This window comes from Mastomys coucha, unplaced genomic scaffold (genome assembly GCF_008632895.1).
Source record: "Mastomys coucha isolate ucsf_1 unplaced genomic scaffold, UCSF_Mcou_1 pScaffold12, whole genome shotgun sequence".
NCBI lineage: Eukaryota > Metazoa > Chordata > Mammalia > Rodentia > Muridae > Mastomys > Mastomys coucha.
Genome location: NW_022196894.1, coordinates 14943288 through 14966899, shown reverse-complemented (window position 1 = coordinate 14966899; position 23612 = coordinate 14943288). Strand labels below are relative to the sequence as shown.

Below are 23612 nucleotides of genomic sequence, written 5' to 3'. Positions count from 1 at the left end.
GTTTTAAGCACATGCACACACACGTGTTGTCGGTGTGGCTCCTGCTCTGCCATGTGTGTCTGTTCTGTGCTCACGTGTATTCATGGCCACGTGTGTCCTCAAGGGCTATGGGGTGATATGAGGCACCTAGGCATGAGGTTGTGACCTGGGGCAGTGATATGAGGATGCACACAGCCCTTGCATGAGCTTGAGCTCTCCTCTAGAGCTACCTCATTCCTGATCATTCCCAAGCAGGGGAACATGGTCTTTACACCTCACTCTCAGCCTCCCCTTGGGCTGGACAACCCCAGAGTAGATGTCCTCACAAAACCGAACTTGTTTAGAACCATATATTGCTGAGCTTATAGTCAGCCCAGCTCACAGAGAAGCTGGCTGAGCTCATGGATGTCAGCTATGGGGCAAGCGCACTGGTATAGCTGGAGGTTGGTGAGAATGTCACCTCACTCCCATATGTGAGTCGTCCCCCCCCTCCCAGCCAAAACTGCCCTACCAATGAGGGTGGGCAGTTCTATCTCCTCTCAGGCCTTCTGTGCCAGTGTCTGAAGGAGATGCTATGCTGGGACCCACCCTCGTTTCTCACCACCCACAGTACCGCAGCCCAAGAGGCCACAGCTTAAGAAAAGAGCTCTTTATTCCACGTCATCCGATATTTTACACAAGTAAAATAAAATTCATATCTCTATATACCGCGATCCGGGTGGGAGGCGGCGTTCTGGAACAAACGCCACCCCCGGAACCCTGTAAACATGATGGGGTGGAGATGGGGGTGGGCTGGTGGGGAGGCATCTGTCAGGGAGGGCCTGGCCTGCCCCTCAGAGCCTGTCCCTGGCTCTGGCTGGCGGCCTGGAGGGAGACCCCATATGTACACACACCTGGTGGCTGGTGGCTGGTCAACAGGGCCCGAGCACTGTCCAAAATATCAGTGCAAGGCCCAGAGGAGCGAGGCTGCAGGCCAGAGCAGGCAGGGCCCCTGAACCCTCTGCATCCCCGGTTCCACTGCTCCCACTTCCTGCCTGGCCCAGGCGGCAGTGGCTGCGGGTGCGATTCTTCCGGGAACAACCTGGCCTCCTACGGGGACCAGTGGTGGGCAGTCCTGGTGGCTCGGAACCCCCAGGCTGCAGGGCAGTCAGTGGGGGCTCTGCAGAGCTGGGCAAAGTCCCAAATGGAGAGTCATTGATGTGCCGAGGGCCTGAGCCATTGCCTGGTGGAGTGTCACCAGGAGGCACACGTCCCTTGAGGGCGTTTCCAGCAGAAGCTGGCCTCCGGGGTTCCAGTACTGAGGCTTTGTCTGCAGCATCGGGCTGGCAGCACTTGGGGAGGCCCAGCAGCTCATCAGTGAACTGACTGGTCTGGATGGGATGGAAGGGCCCTGAAGCCACAGCACAACCCTCTAGGTCACTGGCCACGAGGCGCTTAAGATCACGGCCTGCCAGGCGTGGGGGCAGGTTGCAGGGCACGTCTGATGAGGAACCTCGGAACTTCTGCAGCCAGGCCCAGAGGGGACGTGCCCGGCAGTCACACACCCAGGGGTTGTCATTGAGTCGCAGGTACTGCAGAGATCTCAGGGGCATTAGGACCTCTGCAGGCAGCATGGAGAGGTTGTTGGCAAACAGGTAGAGGGTCATGAGGCGGCCAAGGTCCCGGAAAGCATGTGGGTGCACACGAGCCACATGGTTCTGGTGCAAGAGGAGGCGGTCAAGACTGTGCAGGCCACGGAAAGCGTGCTCAGGCACACTGGGGATACGGTTGCCATGCAGAAACAGATGCGTGAGGTTGCCCAGGTCTCGGAAGGTGTTGTCAGGGAGCGCCTGCAGATTGTTGTCTTGTAGGTAGAGGTACTGCAGAGCTGCTAGTCCACGGAACAGGCCAGGACCCAACTCCTGCAGGCCACATCGGTCTAGGTGCAGTGTATGCAGGTGGCCCAGACCGTGGAAGGTGGTAGGGTCCACGACACGAAGCTGTGCATTATCACTAAGATCTAGTTGCTCCAGGAGGGTCAGACCAGTGAAGGCAGCAGCATCGATCCGGGCCAGCGCATTAGAGTGCAGCCACAGGATAGTGAGATTTCGGCATGACTGGAAGCTAGCAGCTGGCACGTGAGAGATTCGGTTGCCATGCAGGAAGATTCGCTGGCTAGAGGCTGGGATGCCAGCAGGCACGGCCTGCAAGCCCTGCTGGGGGCAGCTTGTTGTTACCTTGGGCTCATTGTAGCACACACAAGCACCAGGGCATGGTGTTGCTACCCTCCAGGCCTGTAGCCATAATACCCATGCCAGCAGCCGGCTTCCTGTGGGCAGAGAAAAAGGTGATCAGACAGGAGCCCGAAGAGGTGAGAGCTGATGCTGGAACCAGTTCTCCTTGAGTGGGGTCTCTAGGGGACTGGGCAGAGTCCAAGGCTCCCAGCTCTGGGGATGGGGATGGAAGACCTCTGCCTTCTACTCCATATAGATAATACTGGGTTGTAAGTTGTCTTTGGAGACACATTCCACACTGGTGATCATGTCTGAACCCCCAGTCCCCATGCCACCCCACCTCATACACCTACTGACATGACTGTTGCTTTACAGCAGGGCTATCCCAACTGGTCACTAAATAACACACATCCGAAGGCCTTCTCGGGTAGCACATATACCAGCTCAGGGCTCCAACACACCGAAGAACCCCTGGGACCTGGCTGCTGTTTGCCTCCACTGGCCTTCGCTTTATTTATCCTTGATCTGCCCAATTCAACTTCATCAGGCTGCAGGTTAAGATGGAAGAGGGAGCCGGGCGGTGGTGGCGCACGCCTTTAATCCCAGCACTTGGGAGGCAGAGGCAGGTGGATTTCTGAGTTTGAGGCCAGCCTGGTCTACAGAGTGAGTTCCAGGACAGCTAGGGCTACACAGAGAAACCCTGTCTCGAAAAACCAAAAAAAAAAAAAAAAAAGAAAGAAAGAAAGAAAGAAAGAAAGAAAGAAAGAAAGAAAGAAAGAAAGAAAAAAGAAAAAAAAGATGGAAGAGGGAGAGTCTGGCTCTTGGGGGAAAAACAATGTTGGAGTGGCCCGAGATGCATCCCTAGACTTGCCATGTCCCTTGGCCCAGGCTGCAGCAGGAGGGGCTGAGACAACTCCATGCCCAGCCAAGTCCCCTACAGCTCTTAAGGACTTCTGACAACTGGGATTCTAGGAACCTCCTCATGCTAAAATAAGAGATATGTTTGAATTTGCAGCCCCTGGAGGGCTTCCTTTGCCTGTAGAGGTCTCCTGAGGCCAGGGGTAGGTCTTCTCACTAGCACCTCTGCTCATCAAGGAAGAGGAGCCTGGGTAGGGTGAGGAGGGAGGGAGGGCACAGGATCCTACCCCAGGAGCCTCTCCCAGGCCCCCAGGGCAGGCTGCTCCTCCTCCACACAGCCTCCCTTTTAAGCACTTCCTGAGTTGGCTGTGAACGCCTTCTGCAGCCTCCTCCCCTGGCCTCATTCTTAGCTCCATCCCTTTCCAGCCTTCCTCCCCATCCCCGTGGCCACCTCACTTCTCTTAGTGGTCCCAAGGCACCATGCTCCATCCTAGTCTCTGGGTCAGATCTATCTGGGTGTGGCCACGGACCTACAGAAGCTGCAGCAGACTGCAGCTAGGGCTGGGGTGCCACCATCCCTAAGAAAAAGCTTCTTGACTTGTCACTAGAGCCCCATCCTTTTGAATACGAAAGGCTCTTTCAGGAGTGAGTCTATTAAAATGTGAATCCCCCTGGGAGGGTTACCGGCTTATCAGCTAACACCTCCATTGACAGCTAACACCTGTGTTGGCAGCTAGCTAAGAGCAGGATTCTGCAGACAGGAGGCCAAGGCTGGCTAACTGGGTGGAGTAGGCTACACAAGAGGGAGGCTGGGCAGGCCAGGAGCTAGCTTTCCTCACCAAGCCTTGGCCTCTGGAGAGACTTCTCACTGGTCCCCTTACCATAAATGGTCCTCTTTCGAGTGTGGTGACTGTTGCTCTAAATCCTGAGCCTTATAGGCCAGGCAAGCCTAAGTAAGAGCTGAGCAAGATTTCAGACCTTGGGAGCTTCACTTCTAAATACTCAGGCGGTTTTGAAGAGCTTGGGTTTGCTGGGCCTCGAATCATTTGTTGGCAACCATGGTGGCAAGTCAGGTCCAGAAGCCCCCAATCCATGGATGCCCCTCCCTGGGCTGGCTATGTGTGGGCTGCACATGGGTTTGAGGCTCTGTCTAAGCAGCCAGATTCCTCTCACATTCTCTTCTTACACGTCCTTCCTGGGACAGTGGAGCCTGGCCTTGTTAGCGCCCCATGATGCCCTATGTGCCATACCATGTGTACCAGCATTTCCTGGTCTTGAACTCAGGACCCAAGACTGGGTAAGTGGAGGGCTTTCATCTCCCCATGGCCAGGCTAGAGATTTTACTGCCATGGATGACAGGTAGGTCACTTTGTCAGCTCAGTCGTGCTTTTAAAGGCTGCCTGTCACCTACAATGCCATGCCACTGACTGGACCTCACATACACTCAAGGTACCACCAATCTCTCTGTGCCACCTACCACATCGGCGGTGGACTGAGACAGGCTACAGCCCCCAGTCCTGAGGTTGCCCAGATGCTAACTCAGCTGTGGTCAGGGTCCCCAGGGCTGGGCCACAGTAGGGATGTAGGCAACCAGAGGAGCTGCTATGGGGTGCTGAGCCTTGCCAGGCGGAAGGTAAAAGACACAGCTGTGCTTCTGTTGGAAATCAACTTCTGAGAGGCGGCCCTTCTCACCTACCCTGTCAGCACAGGGGCTGGGGTAGGCTCTACTGCCTTAGCCACAGTAATTGGCTTCGGTCTGGCCCCCCTTGGGGCCTGCCCGCTGGTCTCCATGGCAACTCCTGCGCTGAGCAAGCATGAGGGGGCATCTTTTTATGAGCTAATCAAATCCAACTTTGCAGCATTGCGTGTGTTCGCAGCAGGGGATTGGGGAAATACCCAGACACCTGACCAGGAGTTGTGAGGATGTCCCCTGACCCCACTCCTGGGTTGCCCTCTTCAGTCTCTCTCTCTCTCTGCCACCCTGCAGGCCTTGATGGCTCATTCTGTGCTTTCTGCAGTGCCACAAGGCTTCTGAACTTCAGGTCTGGACCCTTCCATTCCCATTTCTTTTCCATTCCCACCTGCCCACCAATCCTCATGGGCAAGTGCTTTCCTTCTGCCGAGCAGCTTAGCCCTCTGGCCTCCCAGTCTCATTCACGTGCCCTTTCTCAGAAAGCACCTGGCATGCACACGTGGGCGGAAAGTGGTCCTGGGAGGTCCGTCTTTCTCACATGGCATCCACGCAGAGACTCCTTCAGAACCCTACATCCACTTGAGCCAGCCTTGTAAGCTGTGCATATAGCTTTTTTATATTTCTCTAGCTACACTTAAGTCAGTTTTCATCAGACTGGCGTGTGGGTCTCCTCTAGGGCTTTTCCATGGGGAACTAACTGGCTGTTGGAACTAGGTCATGGCCGGTGGCTTCTGGCTCAGTTCAGGTCATCTAGGGAGCCACAGGGGCCTGCAGGTGATCGTGGGAAAGGACTGGCTTCTTAGTGTACATGACTCTGAGATTCCCCAGGGAGGACAATAACTGGATACAGATCCAGGCTCCTTCTCCACCTGGGGCAGCCAGATCAGGCAGGATATAGCCACTGGGCTATTATTCATCTGGCACCCGCAGCTCTTTTGAGTCAAGAGCCCAATTCACATTCATTGATGAGGGAATGGGGAGAGAGGAGAAGAAGAGAGAGATGGGGGAGACAGGAGAGTAGGAATGGAAGAAGGAAGAGGAGGAAGGAGGAAGAGAGAGGAAATAGGAGGCAGGAGCAGAGGGAACAGGGGGTGTGAACAGGGAGAGAGGGAGGAGAGGGGCCGGGTAGGTGAGAGGCTTCTGGGGCCACACCCAGCAGCCACTTGAGCCAGCAGGCAGGCACTGCTGAGGTCAGCAGCTCTCACCTCAGCAGCCCAGTGAACTGCAGGGCTGAGACTGCCTTCTTTAGCATCTCTCTCCCACTGCGGTCTTGCATACACTCCACCCGCCACCCTAGCCAAGCCTGACATCCCATGGGGATGGCCTCTCATCCTCACATGATGAGACCAAGAAACAGTGCAGGCTCACAGACCCCAGGCGCTGGCTTTTATCCTTGTACCAGCTGGGTGCCCTCAGGATTGAGAATATCTACCCCGTGAACTTTGGCAGAGCCTACCAGATGTATACTACTTGAGGTATAAAAGCCTCAGTGCCACAAAGGAACTCATTCCTTACCATCGGCAGCAGTCTGTTTCACAGATCAGGAAACCGAGGCAGTGGGTAGTGAAGCCCCCTGCTCACATATGAGGCAGTTTAAAAGGAAGGGGGAATGGGAGATAGGGCACGTGCTTCCTGAAGTGCTGTCAAGGAGAATCTAGCCAGTTCATGAAGGACAATTGCTACATGGCCAGGGCAGCTAACGGGTGCTAGACTGCTGGTCTGCTCGATAGGCACTGGGGCATGGGGATCTCTCATGTTGTCTAGGGCTGGGAGATATCTTTATGGATATACAAAGCTGGGGTCAGAAGGCTGTAGAAGGGGCTGGGCTGCTGCTGAAGCAGTTCAGAAGAGACCACAGTTACAAGGCAGAACAGCTCTGCATACAAGACCAGAAATAGCTCCGGGAGAGGTTGACCGGACCGAGTCATCCCCACACTGCAGAGGGGAGTTCCTCCCTGGGTCCAGCGCATCTCTGCTAACCCCACCCCATCTGTACCCTCACATTCACTCACTTCTCCCTCACACACACACACACACACACACACACACACACACACTGCCCACCTTCCATCCATCACTGGCCGCAGTGACAGCTTATATCCACACTGTGCCTCCTGGGTCCTCCACAGAGCACAGTAAGGGGGTGGGCAGGAAGGCAAGGAAAGCACAGAGGAAAGCACACCCTGTGTCTCCTGAGGGTGTGGTCACCACCCTCTGCTGCCCTGTCCTGATCCCTCGAGGCCTTGTTCCTTATTGATCCTGACTATTGAGCAAAACAGGCCAGGTCGATAATGGGCAAGGTCACTTGCCATGATAGGCAGATACAAGACCCATGCTGATGCACCTCAGGCCCGGACATAGCAGTAGGGAAACTGAGGCCTGGTTATGTGTTCTGGCTGCTTGACGTATTGTAACTGGAGCAGAGCTGTTGGAAGTGGCTTTTGACTATGTCAGGTCATCCTCCCGTCCTCAGAGAACCCACCGAGACCCACCTGCCTCTGCCTCTCGAGTGCTGTAATTAAAGGCACACACCACCGTGCTCAGCTCTTCCATTTTTAATTTCACAGACGGGCATGGAGATGCCCAAGCTGGCCTTTCACTTGCAGTGCTCCTCTCTCAGCCTCCCGAGTAGCTGGGATTACAAGTGTGCGTCTCTCCTAGGAATACATTTTCTGTCTCTGTCCATTGTTTACTTTAGGGGCTCCCGAGCCTCACCAGGATACTCACCTCCTGGATCCTGCCCTGAGAACCCTGCTCTGTGGGCCTATGGTAGAGTACCTAGAGGTTCTGCCTGGCTGAAGCCCATCCAACTCAGTGTCCCCCTCCCTGACAGGCAGCTGCTAGCCAACAAACACCTGCTGCCTAATTACCTACCTCTCACCCCCAGGCCTCCTCTGTGGTCCTGCTGCTAATTCAATCCATCTTCCAGTCTCGGCTTCAGTCCCCAGGGACACTAATGTGGAACTAAGCAATGACTGGGTATATCCCTACCATAGGCATCCTATGAAGCCTAAGCCCCAGGACTGCCACACAAATGCCCCCCACTCTTGCCGTCTTGATGCTGTTGAGGATGCTCTGCCTGGCAGGGTCTATAGGACTGTCTTCTGCCTTCTGTACCTCAAATCTACTTCCGGGAAAAGTATTCTAGACAGAGCCCTGGATCACCCAGACTCTCCCTGAATCTGCTGTGGATCCATGAGGCCCTGAGTGTCAACACAAAGTAAGTACAAGTCATGGGGTACATGTGATACTTGTATATACTAGGCCTCGACTGGGAGATAAAAACATATATTAGGTGTCAAGCAGTTGGGGTGAGGAGGGCAGACAAAGGACTGTGTTGTCAATATGTCACTTGCAGTATGCAAAACACAGTGAACGTGTTATAGAAGCCAGTAACCCTTGGACACAGGGGCAGAAATGGGCTGGTACAGAGGGCTGTGCAGACATCAGGACCTAGAGGAAGGTCTGCTAGCCTGAGGTGGGAGAAGGTAGATGATGCCTCTCCACGGTTCTTGCATTTGTAGAACATGATCAACCAAGCAGGCAGGTGGCCTCTGCCCAGGCTGAACTTATTCTGCTATAAAAAGGCGATGCAGGCCTGGAGGTTGTCATCAGCTTGCACCCTCTGGCTCCCACCCTCTGGGACCCACTGACTGTGCCTCTTGGCCACTCCTCAGGACGAAAGAAGGCAGACAGGACTCCACTAGAGATGGGCAGTTAATGAAGCCTCAGCACACCCTCCTAAACTGGGCCGCCCCAGCCTCCGGAGACTTTTGTCACAGAGCCAGTGTGGCAGCAGGACAGGCAGAGAGTGCCAGTGGGAACAAGGGATCCACGAGGGAGTATACAATCCTCTTCAGCTAGATGTGCCCATTGGAACCACCCTCCAAGGCCAAAGCACTGACTGAGTCCATGGAGCTAGAAAAAAAGGCTGAGGGGCCCCAGGCACTCAAGAGCCCAAAAGCGGGCTGTTCCATTAGCAATAAGCTGTTTCCTTGGCACGCAGCCACATCTATGTGCTCACCCACGATCCAGGGCCGCTTTCGGCACAGTGACGCTGGCACCACACATGGTGTGGCCCACGGTGCTGGGCCCTCTTACAGGAAGTTTGCCGACCCGCTTTGTGGCTGAACACCTGCTGTGTGCTGTGTGGCTATCTTAACACTCACAAGGGCTCAGCCAAGGGCACTCAACCTCCTATCTAAGGAAAAGGAATCCTGCAGTCAGAGAGGACCATTCATTGCTCCTGCCAAGCCCACATGGCTGGGTAGGCTGAGCACAGCAGTCTCTCACCTTAGTGTAGGGTTAGCATAGGGGACTAACCCCATGTTAACTAGACCAACATTCAGGGGGACTGGAGGTAGCATGTGGAAGTAGTGAAATCCTGTTTCGGTTATGGAAAATCAAGTATTTTGCTAAGGACACGGTCAGGAGGTCATGTAACTAAGTATGCCTAATAGAACACAACTTGGAAATCAAAGTGGGAAGCTGAGGTAGGATGATCATGAGCGGAAGATCAATCATAGCAAGACCTTGTCTCAAAAAAACCCCAAACCAAACTGGGGTTAGGGAACACTCTACTCTTGAAATTGTGAGATGGAGGCAGGAAGAGAAAGAGTTCCAAGCACTTGTTGCCCTCCTAGTGGGGCACATTGGTTCCCAGCACTCACGTAGCTGTTCACAATGATTTTTAAATGTAGTTCCTGGGGAGCTCATGGCCTCTTCTGATCTTTGAGGGCACGAGACATGCACATGGCTCACACCCATACATGCAGGCTTAAATTTTTTAATCTTAAAAAAAAATAATAAGCCAAAAGACCAAAATTGTTTTTAAGAAAGAGATGAACAGCTGTCCCCAGGTATCAGGAGGCAGTAGTAAAGGTCACTCCTCTTCTGGGAGGGAAGGATAAGGGCCCTAACAAGGAAACAAACCTGGGGGAGGTGGGTTTGGGGTTGGTAGTGGCTCGGCTCAGGTGGGGTTCTGCTGGGATGCTGGTCCTGTTATGCCAGTTTAATCACCTCCAGGATTTTGCAGGGCCTTGAGGACTCTCTGCTGCAAACTGCTTCAGAAGCTCTGGCCAGACTCTATGGAGCTGGCTCTCTGACTCACAGCCATCAGGTCTTGGTCTGAGTGAGCATGGGACATGGGAGCATGGGAGCAAGCCAGCACTGATAACTTCCCAAGATGTCAAGAGTCTAGCCTTGGCTAATAGACATTCACAGTTAAGAAAATGGGATTTATTACGGGCAGAAGACTCAGCTCAAGAAAGGTAAAGGAAGTACTATTTGATAAACAGGGAGGCCTGGTGACCTTAGAGCCAGCTACTCATGCAGACCCACGGCCAAGATCACAAACTGAAAGTGGGCCACAAGTGTCTTTTGCTGTCATTATCACATGGGCATCTCCATCGTCATTGCTGTCATCACCAACATCACCATCACTGTGGCCGTCACCGCCACCACTGTCATTAGCATCAGCATTATCATAATCGCCATCATTGCTGGACTTCGACCATCACTTAACAGTCATGGTCCTGTTAGTCAGCTTTCTGTCGCCGTGACAAAATCTGAGTCAGCTTTTTAGGGAGGGAAGGTTCCTTTCGGATCACAGTTTAAGGTTCAGGCCCATGGTGCGGTCTTGTCGGAGGAAGTACGTCCATCACCTAGGGTGGGCTTTGAGGTGAGTCCATGCCAGGCCTAGTCAGTCTCTCTGCCTATGGATCAGGTGTAGCTCTCAGCTACTCTCCTGCACCATGCCTGCCTGCTACCATGCTCCCTGCCATGATGATAATGGACTAAGCCTCTAAAAGCAAGTTCCCAATTAAATTCTTTCTTTCATGCAAGTTGCCTTGGTCATGGCATCTCTTCACAGCAATAGCACAGGGACCAAGACACCCCACTACACAGTAAGTAGGTGGCCATTACTTCTAGTCCACATATAAAGGCCCTGAGGCAAAACCCCAATAAGATACCAGTGAGATGAGGAGACAAAGCACACTCCTTGGCCCCAGGATCCCTGCAAGCTTATTCATGCCCCTAAGGACCACAGGGCAGGAAGAGACAGCTATCCTAGCCTCCTTGATCCCCACAACACCTCACTCTTGGTCCAAGCCTTCTTCCTTGGGCTGGCTGAGGATTGAGGCTCAAATGTAGGTTCCACCCACTTTTAGAGTAGCTAGAGAAGAGGCCAAGTCCCCTGAGCCTGTCACCACACCAGCAATGTGAGGATCACACTAGCCCAGCACCACCTCTCCAGGACCCTATAGATTGCCTACAGCTTTGAATTCCCACTGAAGTGTCCCTAGCCAGGTCTGGGCTGGAGTTAGTATCCTGCCTCCCCAGAAGCTAGCCTAGGGTTTGACACCCAGGACTGGTATATCCAGCCTCTATGCCTGACCTTGGTCTCTGTGATTCAGATGAGGAGCTGGAGAAGGTGAAGTACAGATGAACCCAGGAGCCACAGGAACCCTTTGCTGTAGCTACCACAAAGCCACTCTGGCATGGCCTGACTGTGGTCCCTGCTCTATGCAGAGAATGCTGTGCCTGTGCCATAGGACAGTGGCAGTTAGGCTGTGCCTTTAGCATATTTGGAACCGTGTGCTGCCTTCCTGAGAATCATCTTAGCAGGTCTGCTGGCCTGTGGGGGTTATGTGGGCTGCACACCACAGCCTGCCACCCTCTGCAAGAGACCTGAACTCAGGCGGCAGCAGGCGCAGCAGCTTAATCACCAGGCATAACTGTTCTTTCTGCTCCACCCAACCACCAGCATCATCTGTATGAGCTACATACAGACCCGTGTTCACTCTCCTCTGAAATGATGGTGACCGAGGAGCATGCCCTGTGGAGAGTCGGGAGTAGAGAGGCACTCGGAGAGAGGGTCTATGCTCTGGCATGTGGGAAAGCCCAGCGCAGCTCCTACTTGATGGCTTGGAACCTGCCAGTTCACATGTCCCATCTCAGCAGAGCCCTGAACCTGCTTCCCTAAGAAGATGACCAGCAACCATCATAGCTGTGAAAAGGCACCGAGGTGGACAGCAAAGGAATTCAAGAGGTGGCAGATGAAGAGTCGGAAATTAGGGGGGAATTCTAACTGGTCCACCCAGGGACAGAAGTGGATTTAAAGCAAGAACGGGGTGCTGTGACCAAGGAGTCACCAGAGAACAAGAAAGAGTGTCTAGAAATTAAAAATAGAATTGCTAAAATTAAAAGAATCAATAGAAGGGTTGGAAAACAAGGTCAAGAAAATCTTCCAGAAAGAAAAACAAAAAGAAAAACTGAATGAGATTCAATGGGCAAATGTAGGTCAACTGTGTTTTAGGGCAGTTGTATGAAGGGAGAACAGAAAATGGAGGTAAAAAATTATCCAAGAAATAATAATACCACTCCTAGAGCCAAGGACCTGGACTGTCACTGGGCGTTCACAGCAAACTTCAAGCTCCTGGGGACTGAGAGATTCCAGGAGGAAAAGCTCATCATAAACAACGCCCCAAAGCACCCTGCATGACAGGAAACTGCAACATTGCAAGACTCAGAAAGGCTTTTAAACCATGGGATTCTAGTCCCAGCCAGCCTAGCTTGAGCACATTTGTAAACACGGGAGGGTTCGCTGTACTGTCCTTACATGTGCTTCAGCTGAAACAAAGCCACAGTCACAGAAGTTAGTGTGCACCCCATGAAAGGAGACCATCCCGGGCGGCAGGACAAAGGCCTGGGGTGGGACCCAGGGGACAATGGAATAACACAGTTAAGAATCTGCTCTCCCATGAAGTGGGACAAGAGGAGAAAGAAATACTCTACAGTCGGCTGTAAGCAGAGGAGAAACGAAGGACAGGTGAAAGAGAAGAGAACGTGAGTCCTCCTGAGAGCTGGAAAGCTGGCATCCTGAATAGGGCATGTTAGTCTCTGGGGCGGCCCTGACCAGCCAAGGGTGGCTAAGAATGGACCTGGGTCTCTGACCCACTCTACCTTCCCTTTATGGGACTTCTGTAATTCAGACACTTGAAGGGATGCTCACAGGTCCTGCTCTGTAGTCGCTGTCCCTTGGCCAACCCCGATGTCCCTCCACATCCATTTTGTTCTGGTTCTATCATTCTGACTGGCCCTGACCCACATGCTTCTCACTGTCATAGCCACCACCACTGCCCTGTTCAGGCTTCAGCCTCCATCTCAGGTTGTCTTGGGGGTGGGGAAGCAATTGAAAGTCAGTAAGGGCCACCTTGTATTGGAGGTGGGACTCAACCCCTGGGCCTCCGCTTCTCTTATTTCTCAGAGCTCCAACCTGCAACAAAGCCCACAGTACACGGGCAGGGGCAATGAGAATAAGTAATTGCTCTTTTATTAACGAGTGATAAATTATTCCTATATGATTGTGTGTGATAATGCTTGCTTATTTGAAATCAATTTGGAATGGAAATTGTTGGCGGCTTCTCACCTGCGAGGGTGGGAACCAAGCACTACTGCCTCATACTGAAAAGGAGGTCACTGTATTCTGGATACATCCTGATGCTGCTGCATTTAGGATGCTATGGCGGGCATGGGGAGGGGGAGCCATGGGGCTGTGATGTCAGGGAGACCAGGTACCTCAGATCACTTCTGGGCAGTACCTTAGCCTCTCTGTGGCCTTCCTGCTGCCCCCCACCCCCCTCTCCAGCTCTAAAAAATGCAAAGCTCCGTTGATAAAGTGCTTGCTGTGCAAACATGAGGGCCTGAGTTAGGACACCCAGCATCCACAGAATAGCCAGATGCTACTGAAAGTGTGAACTTCTAACTTCAGGACTGGAAAGACAGAGGAAGGACAAGGCCAGGAAGCCTGGAGCTCGCTGGTCAGCCAGGCTAGATAAATGAGCAGGCTCTAGGTTCGGTCAGAGACCCTGTCTCAAAAGGAAGGTGAAAAGCTCCCACTGCCAGCCAAGGTCCCAGGCTCCTTTTCAGCTGAGGAAGGACCAGACTTGGGGAGTCCCCTCCCTAATGGGCCCTAGGCCTTACTGGAGACTTCTCCAGTGACCACAGCATGGCCAGCAGTGCCAGGAGCCACACCTAGATCTGAATGCATCCATCTCTCCCATGTGATTCTTGGGGATCTGGGAGCCCTGACTTTTACCTCACACCCAGGGCCGAGGTCAGGCACCACTCAGGTGCCTCAGGCCTTCACCAGCAAGTTTCAAAAGCACTTACCTCTTTTTCTGGCCATAGTCGTAATGATTCCACAAAGCATGGCCCTATTTTCTTCCCTCCCCGAAGCCCAATGCAAGAAGGTCCATAGAGAGCCTAGGTTTCTAGTGCTCTACAGAGCAGGAAGGCCCAGTAACCAGGTCCTATGTCAGTCAGCACTTCTTTTCGGGAATGAGTATCCCTGTAACCAGCAGGCCAAACAGATCCTCCCTCCAACCAGGCCCCACCCACTCCTCAGCTGTTTTGGGTGGCTGCTGCTTTAGATGGTCATGACTTGGCCAGTGGGGTAGTCCCACGTGACCCTTGAGGATTTGGAAGCCAGAAATGAGGCTGGGTCACACTTAAGTTCATCTACATGGGGCCGTTCAGTCATGACTGTTGCCCCAGGAACCGGGTTTCTTAGCTGTGAGGCAGGGCAGCTGGTCCCAGGGTGGCACACGTGAAGCACACCCCAGAGTTCCCCAGTGCCAGAGTTCCCATCGGCCCCACAGGGACAGGACAGAGACTTAGCCAGTGTCTTTGCAGCCTGTTTCTGTCACTGGGTCATGGGCTATGGGCACCATGGGGCAGAACCATGCCTTGTGACAAGCATATAGTAGGAGCTCTGTGCCTGTTTGTCACATGCAACTACATGCCCATTCTAGGCAAACGGCAGACTCTGTGTGGCTTAGAAATGGCTTCCTGAGGATGCTCAGGGCTGGAGCGACACTGATCCTCTCCTGCTTCGGGGAGGCTCGTGCACCCAAGTCCTGAGTTTCTGTGAGTGACCCTCAAGAGTGACTTCACTCCTGTTATAGATGGGTGTTTGTACTGTCCCTTCCCACCACCACCTTTTCTTTTGCGAGACAATGTACTGTAGGACACCCCAGGCTAGAATTTACTATGTAACCTAGGCTGGCCTCAACTCTACTTCAGCCTTCCAAGTAGCAGGGGTAACAGTGTGAGCTACTATGCTCAGCTTCCCCCAAACATGTGCCCAAAGTCCCAGACCCCAGTGTGATTTTACTTATTATTCACTCATTCACTCACTCATTCATTCATCCGGAGAGCACCAGAGGCTCAGGTTCTCCAGAACCCTCTTGTACTGGCTCCAGGGAGGAAAGAGAATAGGGGCCCAGTTTTGCAGAATCATTAAGACTATGACCAGGAAAGAGGTAAATGCTTCATGAAGCTTGACAGTGAGAGCCATGAATGGCCTAAGCGGTGCCCGACCTGGGCCTGGCATGTGACCTCTGTGAGGTGAGAGCCTAGAATAGCCTGGGACTCTTCAGTTTATTTTCCTGTTTATATGTATGAATGTTATGTTCCCTGTATACCCCGTGAGTACCATGCCCCCAGAGTCAGAAGAGGGCATTAGATTCCCCTCCTGTGGGTTCGGGGTACTGGGAACCAAACATGAATCTTGCTGGGCCAGGCCTGGATCATTCTGCCTTGGCCCCCAAATGTTGGGGCTTTAGGTGTGTAACCAGTCCACCCTACCCCTGACTTGAAGGGAGTTAGTGGGAGGTGGTTAGGGTTGGATAAGGTCTTAAGGGTGAGGCTTTGAGATGGATCAGTGGCCTAGAAGAAACCCCAGAGAGGCCATTTCCCACAGCAAGAAAGCCATCTGCCAGACAGGAACACGTAGCTCACTAGAATCCGACTCTGATCCTGGAATTCTAGCCTCTAGAACTGAGAGAAAATTAATTTCTGCTATTTGTGATGCCCGGTTCATGGTATTTTGTTACGGCAGTGTGAGCGAGTACAACCTCCTTCTCAAAACTTTGGAGTATTCTTTTCAGGTTTTCAGACTTGAGTATGATCTGGTAAAATCCAAAACGTTTCTGCTCATTCTGTTTGGCGTTATGTTGATGCCCAGCACAGCCCTGTGCCCTGAGGTCCCTGCACACCACAGTCTATCCTTGTAGGGCAGCTCTGTGTCTATTGGGGGTTGAGAGCCCTGGATCCACTTGTATTGGGGGCCCCAACCTGAGTTTTTTCTTTCATCTGAATCAAGAACTATGATGGGGTTTACATCTGGCTCATGAGGGACATCTGTACTGATGCTGCATAAGAAATGTCTTGTCCACCAGCTCAGAACTGCCAGCCGCACTTGGCCTCTCCCTGAGGAAATGTCCCCACCCAGTGGAGGAGAAAGCCTGTCGTCGCCCTTCCTGTCCCTCCTGCAAGGCTTCAAGCAACTCCCCTCTGGGCAAAACCCCTTCTCTGAGTACCCACTCCTTCACCAGTTCTGGACTTTGCTCCTGCCCACCTTCAGACATACAGGGGACTCTGTGGAGTCCTCCTGGGGTCAATGCATACAAGCTCCGTCCATGGGGCTGTAGGGTCCAGGGCATCCATCAGTTAGGGCAGAGCAGGTCTTCACCACAGATGTTCCCAGGTAAAGCAAGGACAATAAGTGTTCACACACAACCTGGCCTTAAGTGAGGCCCTGGGCTGAGAGCCTTTCCCTCTCTGACTATCTGCCATCACAGAACCACATTAGCAAACCTTGCCCTCCCCAGGGCTGTGATCACAGCTGATAAAGATGGTCATATGACCCCAGGGTCTAGGGATCCCTGGGAATTCATCCCCTGAGGCATTGGGTCTGGGTAGCTGTCTTAGGAGGGGGGGAGTGTGGTGATGCTAGGGCCACCAGGGACTCATGCGTATATGCCACTGCTCCTGGAGTTGCTGGATGTCACTGAGGCCCTATGGGAGAGCTGGGAATGAAGTAGCCTTCGGTGGCAGGGAGGGATCTGAAGAGGTCGGATGCCCCACCACCACCACCCACCTGGAGGACACCTTGAGCCACCTTGTAGCCAGGCTGTGGCTCCGGCAGCAGGTGAAGGATGGAGTGTGTTAGGGCCGCCATCTGTCTCGGCTGTGACGGGCTCTCTACTGACATCCAGGAGGAATGTAGATGGAATATCTTTATGGGAAGAGTTTTTCTTTTGCCAATTTTCGAACAGGAAGCCAGACACTTGTCACACCTGTCCTCGTGTCAGCCTTGCCTGACATAAATTGGGGCCGAGGCAGAGAGATAAAAGACAGCCCGGACACGGTCCAGTGTGCAGAGACCACGTGTCAGGCTGCAGAACACACAGAGCCACGAGGGCATCCTGCTGGGGCCATGCGCAGTGAGTTCCTCCCCTGACTCCTTTCTCCCCCTGCCCAAAGGCCAGCCTGCCCTGATACCCCTGCCTCCCATGGAGCAGAGGGACATCTGCTCTGACACCATAGCAGCCATGGCCCCTCCCCTTGGCCAAAGAGCCAGTTTGGCTAGGGAGGGAGAAACCCCCACAGAGAGGACAGACCTCGAGGGGGCAGGCCTGGAGAGGACTGGCCTGGGGTCCTCTTGCCACTCTGTTGACGCCCACACTACACCATTCTGTCTTGAGATTTGAAGACATCTCCTTGGAGCCCGGAAGGACTTGGGGAGAAAAGATGTTACAAAATTCTCAAGATCTCCACTGCCCAGGGACAGCCCGTAACTGGTGGGACCAGGAAGGCTTCTGAGAGGAAGGAGGGAGAGGCCAGTGCCCCCTGAGGCCTTCCTGCAATGGAAACCCACCCAAATCCTAACCTCCTCACAGTGGGGGCTTGCTCAGTGCCCATCAACCTTACCAAGGGTGGGGCTATGGTCCTCTCAGAGGATCTGGCACACCCAGGGCTGTGCAGGCAGGCCAGGGACACTTAGTGGGGAACACCAGCAGTCCTGCTACTTCCTCAGACAGAGCTGAAGGTTTGTGTTTACAGCTCTTCAGGAGACCTAAGGGGTCAGCCCTGTCAGGCTCCATGCCACCATCATGCCCACACCATACACTCTGAGGGTGGGGACACCGGACACATCTCAACCAGGGCAGATGAAGACTGAGAGCCCATCAGGGGAACAGGGCAGAGCGCCATGGAAGGAGCCACCGTGGGGTAGTGTGGAGGCAGAAGCAGCCATGGCCACTGCAAGCCATGGCACACTCTGGGCGACGTTGGGCTGGCCCGCAACCCTCCCTGGACTGCTCTTCTGGAGGCTGGTCAGGCTCAGGACAGCAGTTACCACGTTTCTCTATGGAATTCTGTTTTGAGCTACAGTTTTAGGGCCCACTGCCGGAACTCCTTCCAAGGACCAGGTATGAATACAAGCAGCCCCTCTCGTGGCCCTGCAAGTTGACAGAGGCCCCCAAGGTCCTAGATCAGCCACGTTCATGAGGCCAGGCTCCTTCCCAAGGGTCAGGCTGCCCCTCACATTTCTCCAAGGTATGGAGACCCTAGCTTCCTGTCTACGTTCTCCAGCTGCTGGGCTTGCCTGGAGCCAGGGCACCCTCCCTCACCCTCTATGCACTCTCAGTCCAGTGACCATGACCTAGAACATTGCTCCACTAGAGACAGCTGGCAAGGACTCTCTTGGCAGAAAGGCTGCTGGGGGAAAGGGGCAGCTCCGGCACAGGCTCTTCCTGTACTCTCAGTGCTTCGCAGGGGCCCCCACACCTATACCCATTTTCTGTCCAGAGGTGGGGCAAGGGTAGGTGGGACTGACTAAAAGTTAGAGGAAGTACAGGAATTGTGGGCTTTATCTCCCACCAAAGCCATCCCAGCCTCAGTTTCCTTAGCCTGCTGGGAGGAGTCCCATCATCCGATGACCAGGAACTGGCCAGCATGGCCAAATCAAGTTCTCTGTGGCCAGCTGGCTTTCACCAGCATGTCCACCTTCACACTATCCATGCCAACAGGGAAGCTCTGAAGCCAGCATCCGCCTTTGGATTCTGAAGCTCTCATCTGCACCATCTTGGCCAACAAGGCTGCCCTGGCTGCTAGTCCTGAGGGCCATGAGCTTGGGTATTTCCCCAACAGATATAGGGGCAGGCAGGTAGCAGGGAGGAGGTTTCTCTTTGTTGATAGGCAGCAGCTTTCTGGACCTCCCTCTGCAGCTATCTGCTGGTGTGGCTGCCCATTGCTCATGTTCCCTAAAGGCTCATGCCAGGATGGGTCTGCTTGGAGATGCAGAGATGGGGGAGGCCTTGGAGCCCAGGTGGCAAGAGGTTCCCTGATTAAGGGTGGAAGGGACAGCAGTTCCTACACAAGATCTTCTAGTCCACCCTGAGAGAAAGTGAGCAAGGCTTTACTTCTTGCAGGGGCAGCCAGGTTGGACCTCAAGCAGGCTCGGAGGCTAACAGGGAAGATGATATAGCAGGCAAGGGCCTGGGATGGAATGGAGGGCATCCATGCCTATGGGCCAGGGATGGGTGGCTCTGATGGGCTTGCAATGAGGGCTAGAGGGGAGAGCCAAGAAGTCAGAATAGACACTGGACTTTCTTCAGGGGTGAGAGGGGAAGGCACAGAGTCCAGCCTTGGGTGCAGAGGGTATGATACCATCTGACTGAATCTGGGGAACCTGGGATACTCAGCGGAACACAGCTGGGGAACTGTGGTATCAGTTGGGAGGTGGCTGGGTATCAGCAAAGAGACCTCACTGGTGTGAGCAGCACCCAGGTGCCTGTCTAGCCTTGCATCACCTGGGAGATGCTCAAGCCGGTGACCATAAGGGGCAGCCTTGCCAATAAGATGGGTGCAGACTGAGTGGTCTTGGGAACGGAAGATCTCTAATTGGCCACACTAGCCTGGCCCTTGGCCAGGAGGCAGTTATTGTTCATTAACTACTTCTAGGGCAGGTGGAGCTGGACATAACAAGGGACATATGGGTAGGGGTTGTGGATTCATAGAAGGATGAAACCTCTTCTTGTGCTTTCCATCCATGTTTCCTGTGTACCTACAGTATGCAAGGTCTGCTTTTGGCTCATGGGCCAAAAGGCACCCCCACCGCTGCCATGCATGGTTCCCCATAACCTCTCCTGGAGAACAACACCTCAAATCTTGAGAACTCTGTGTTTTCCTGGTTCTCAGGGCACTAAGCTGGAAGCACCAGGATTACAAGTAAACTGGATTACAGATGACATCTTCAGTGACCAGGAAAGGCTGGTGAGGCCCAAGGTCACATAGCAAGTCAGTACTGCGTGAGCTGATCCTATGGCTGGCTGGACTCGGGGGAAGGGGAACTTCTGGCAGGTTCCCAAGCTGGCCCCATCTGGGCCCTGGCAGGAGGGTGAAGAAAGCCAGCATCTTAACAAGGTCATAATAGCTGGGACAAATTGAGGACACTGTGTAGGCTGGACAGGGACAATCCGAGAGGGCTCCCAGGAGGCAGTGAGCACCCTAGAGCCTCACTCTGGTTGGAGACCCTGGGTACTCTAACATGTTCAGCCTTGCTCCCTACCTCAGTGGGCCCCTCACCCAGCTTCAGCCTTTGCCTGACATTTCCCGTGACATTTGCTGCAAAGAAATAGAGTCATAAATCCAAAGGTTAAATTTGCACATTGCCTTACAACGCCAGGAGAAACCTGTCCCTCCATCCACCAGGTGCCCCACGGGTGCAGCTTGGTGTGGGATGGCCTGCTCATCCCCCGACCCTCCACCCCACCACTGTTTCCCAAAATGGCATCGTGAGTACACCAGGCCACGGAGTTTGTTGCATAGTTTGGAGATGCCTGCCCCACCTGAAACCAAGGCTCTGAGGTGCCCTGTGGGAAAGATGCTGTGTCAGCAGCCTAACCCAGCCCTCCCACAAAATTGATCATAAAATCTTTGATATCCAACAATAGCCAGGCAGTGGTGGCACACACCTTTATCACTGGTACTCGGGAGGCAGAGGCAGGCAGATCTCTAAGTTCGAGGCCAGCCTGGTCTACAGAATGAATTCTAGGACAGCCAGGGCTACACAGAGAAACCCTGTATCAAAAAACAAGGAAGAGGAAGAGGAAGAAGAGACGGTGGAGGAGGAGGAGAAAGAAGAGGAAGAGGAAAGGAAAGAAATCCAGGTGTATTCCATGAAACTCCAATTCCCAATTCCCAGGAGGGCCAAAGAGCACCTCTGAGCAACCTGCTCCCCATGAGGCTGGGGAGTTCCTGAGATGTCTACATCCCACCTCTGCCAGCCTCCATGTGACAGGGTGCAGCATGAGCCTTACTGCCTACCAGGCCCACCTGGGACACCACAGGGAAATTGGCTTCTGCCTGCTCAGCATCTCCTCAAGGACACTTGGGAAACTGTACCAATAGCCCTTGCCTCTTGACTCCACTTCCTGGGTCTGGCTCTCCGAGGAAAGACTATGGGGGCTGCCATGGGGACACCTCAGTCACCTCAGCCTCCAACCATCCACAGCAGACAAGGGACCCAGGAGCTCTAGGAACAGGGCTGGAGAGAGGTGCCCCAAGAGCCAGCTGAACAGATGGTCCCTCTTACAGCTGGAATCCTGGTCCACTTACCATGTCACCCACCTGATGTGTATAAAAAGACTCAGACGGCTGGTGGTGGGGTGGGGCTGCCGTAGGCCCTGGCTGGAAGTTGGCCCAAGTGTATAGGAAGAGGTACACATCCTGGCCCTGATGTCCTTCACTGAGGGTTTGTGGGGATGCGTATGGGGGCGTTGCGTGGCTGAAGGCCATGCAAAAGGCCAGGGCTGGTTTAAACAAGTACATCTTGGTGCTTTCTCAGGAAGGGATTCCACACTCACCAGTTAAGCATGATTCACAAGAATAGTTCCCGATGTGCAAAGTGTTTAAAATACAGTGACAAAAGAAGAAACCGCAGTACCAAACACCGGGTGTGATGGGACCTAGCCAGGCCCACGCACTCTGGGGACAAGCAGGGAGATGGGAGGCCTGTCCCCTACATCCACTGCTAGGTTCCCACTGACGGCTGTGTGGTCAGTCACCTGTCCCTTAATACATTTAACCCTGGAATCAATGAGGTAAGGATTCACCCTCTTCATCGTCTGATCAGAGAAGGATCTGCAGGCCACAAAGGAGCGGGTGAGCAGCAGAGGGTAGTGAGCAAATACAGCATCTGGGATTTAGCCACGTGGCTGTCCCAGGTGACCTTGGCTGTGTGTAGCCAGGCCACAGGGCAGGCACAGAGAAGGGTACAGAGGGTGCCAGGCCCTGAAGAGACACAAAAGCAGCCACTCCAGCTCTTAGGGATGTGAGGGTCCAGGCTCTGGCTAGCCACCCCAGCTCTTAGGGCTGTGAAGGTCCAGGCTCTGGCTGGCTGCTAAGAGTCAGGCAGCCCTGCCTGAGGTTGGAAGTCAAAACTTATAGAATGGGGGCAGGACAGCTCCAACTTCACTGACCAGGCACAAGCCAGTGCCAGGAGCATTATAACTCTATGTATGACAGGGTCAGGTCCTTCTCACATACTTCTTCCATTGCACATGTGCATGCACAGAGAGAGGGAGAAAGAGAGAGAGAGAGAGAGAGAGAGAGAGAGAGAGAGAGAGAGGAGGGAGGAAGAGGGAGGGAGGGAAGGAGGGAGAAAGAGAGAAGAGGGAGGGAGGGAAGGAGGGAGAAAGAGGAGAGGGAGGGAGGGAAGGAGGGAAGGAGGGAGAGAGAAGTAGAGAGAGAGAGACAGACAGATAGATAGATAGATAGAGAGAGAGAGACAGACAGACAGACAGACAGACAGACTGGCAGAGAGACGGAGAGAGACAGAGACAGAGACAGAGAGACCCCTTTCTTGAATGCACAGCTTGAGATTTCTGGGAGACTTTCTGGGCCCTGGGCCCAGGATTGCAGAAGGGCTCCCTCTGCCTCCACTCCCAGCTGGACCCTTTCTCTTCAAAGGAAGGCATGGTGCCAGGAGCCTGGCAAGTAAAGGGCGCTAAAGCCAGGCCTGGATGGCAAGAGGGAGGCATGATCCCACAGACCCTGCCCCTCACAGATAACTTACCACTTACAACAAACAACAGCAATGAACCTGGGCTTCTTCACAGCCAAGGACTCAGCCCTTAGCCCTCCGAGATAGCCGAGATAGCCGGCTATTGTGCTCCTTCCCCCGGCCCTTGGGCCAGCCTCAAGGGGCTCTCCTCCTCTCCATTGCTGCCCTGTACTAGATGACCCCTACTAGCCCACTCTTACTCTGTAAGCACAGGTCAGTCCTGCCTGAAGGAAACAGGCACAGAGGGGCTGCCAGGGCCCTGTTGGTCCAGGGCAGAGCCATAGGCTCACTCAGGTCCCTCTCTGGGTTCACCCACCTCCCTCGGTGCCCCAACATATCGTCCAGGGAATGAGGGGCCTCCACTGGCAGGTCCCTATTGACTAGGAGTTGAAAAAGCACATGTGGGGGACTTTAAAGCAGAAATGCTGGGGGCCGAACCTTGGAAGTAAAGTTCAGTGGCTTAGACAGGTAATTCCAATACTGGGGAGGCTGAGGCAGGATTCCGAGTTTAAGGTCTGCCTGGGCTATGTGGTTACACCTGCCTCAAAACAAAACAATAAAAAACCCTTGGGAGCCAGGCATGGTTAACCCCAGCACTCAGGCAGGTCTCTGAGATTAAGAACATCTGTTCAGGCTGGAGAGATGGCTCAGTGGGTAAGAGCACTGACTGCTCTTCCGAAGGTCCTGAGTTCAAATTCCAGCAACCACATGGTGGTTCACAACCATCTGTAATGAGATCTGACACCCTCTTCTGGTCTGAAGACAACTACAGTGTACTTACATATAACAATAAATAAATCTTTAAAAAAAAAAAAAAAGAACATCTGTTCTACATAGAGAGGTCCAGGCCAGGGCTTCTGTGAAACTGTCTCAATCCAGGAAAGGCCCCATGCCCAGGAGTAACTGACCAACACAAAATGGACCTCTTTGTTCTGTTCATTTTTTTTTTTTTTTT

The 23612-nt window shown here is 53.5% G+C and overlaps 1 protein-coding gene across 2 annotated transcripts in view; it reads right to left on the bottom strand.

Annotated features, from left to right (window-relative positions):
• Positions 1–613: 613 nt before the first annotated feature.
• Positions 614–23612, bottom strand: part of Rtn4r (reticulon 4 receptor) — a 25882-nt gene continuing 2883 nt past the window's right edge. The window contains exons 1-2 of one of the 2 annotated variants that reach the window (XM_031363335.1): positions 13918–14079; positions 614–2287 (exon numbers count right to left, since the gene is read on the bottom strand). In XM_031363335.1, the coding sequence (XP_031219195.1) occupies positions 891–2287; positions 13918–13957 (1437 nt within the window). In that variant the 5' untranslated portion in view covers positions 13958–14079 and the 3' untranslated portion in view covers positions 614–890. Of the gene's footprint in view, positions 2288–13917; positions 14080–23612 lie in introns of those variants that run through there. The other variant, XM_031363336.1, reaches the window with a different exon arrangement.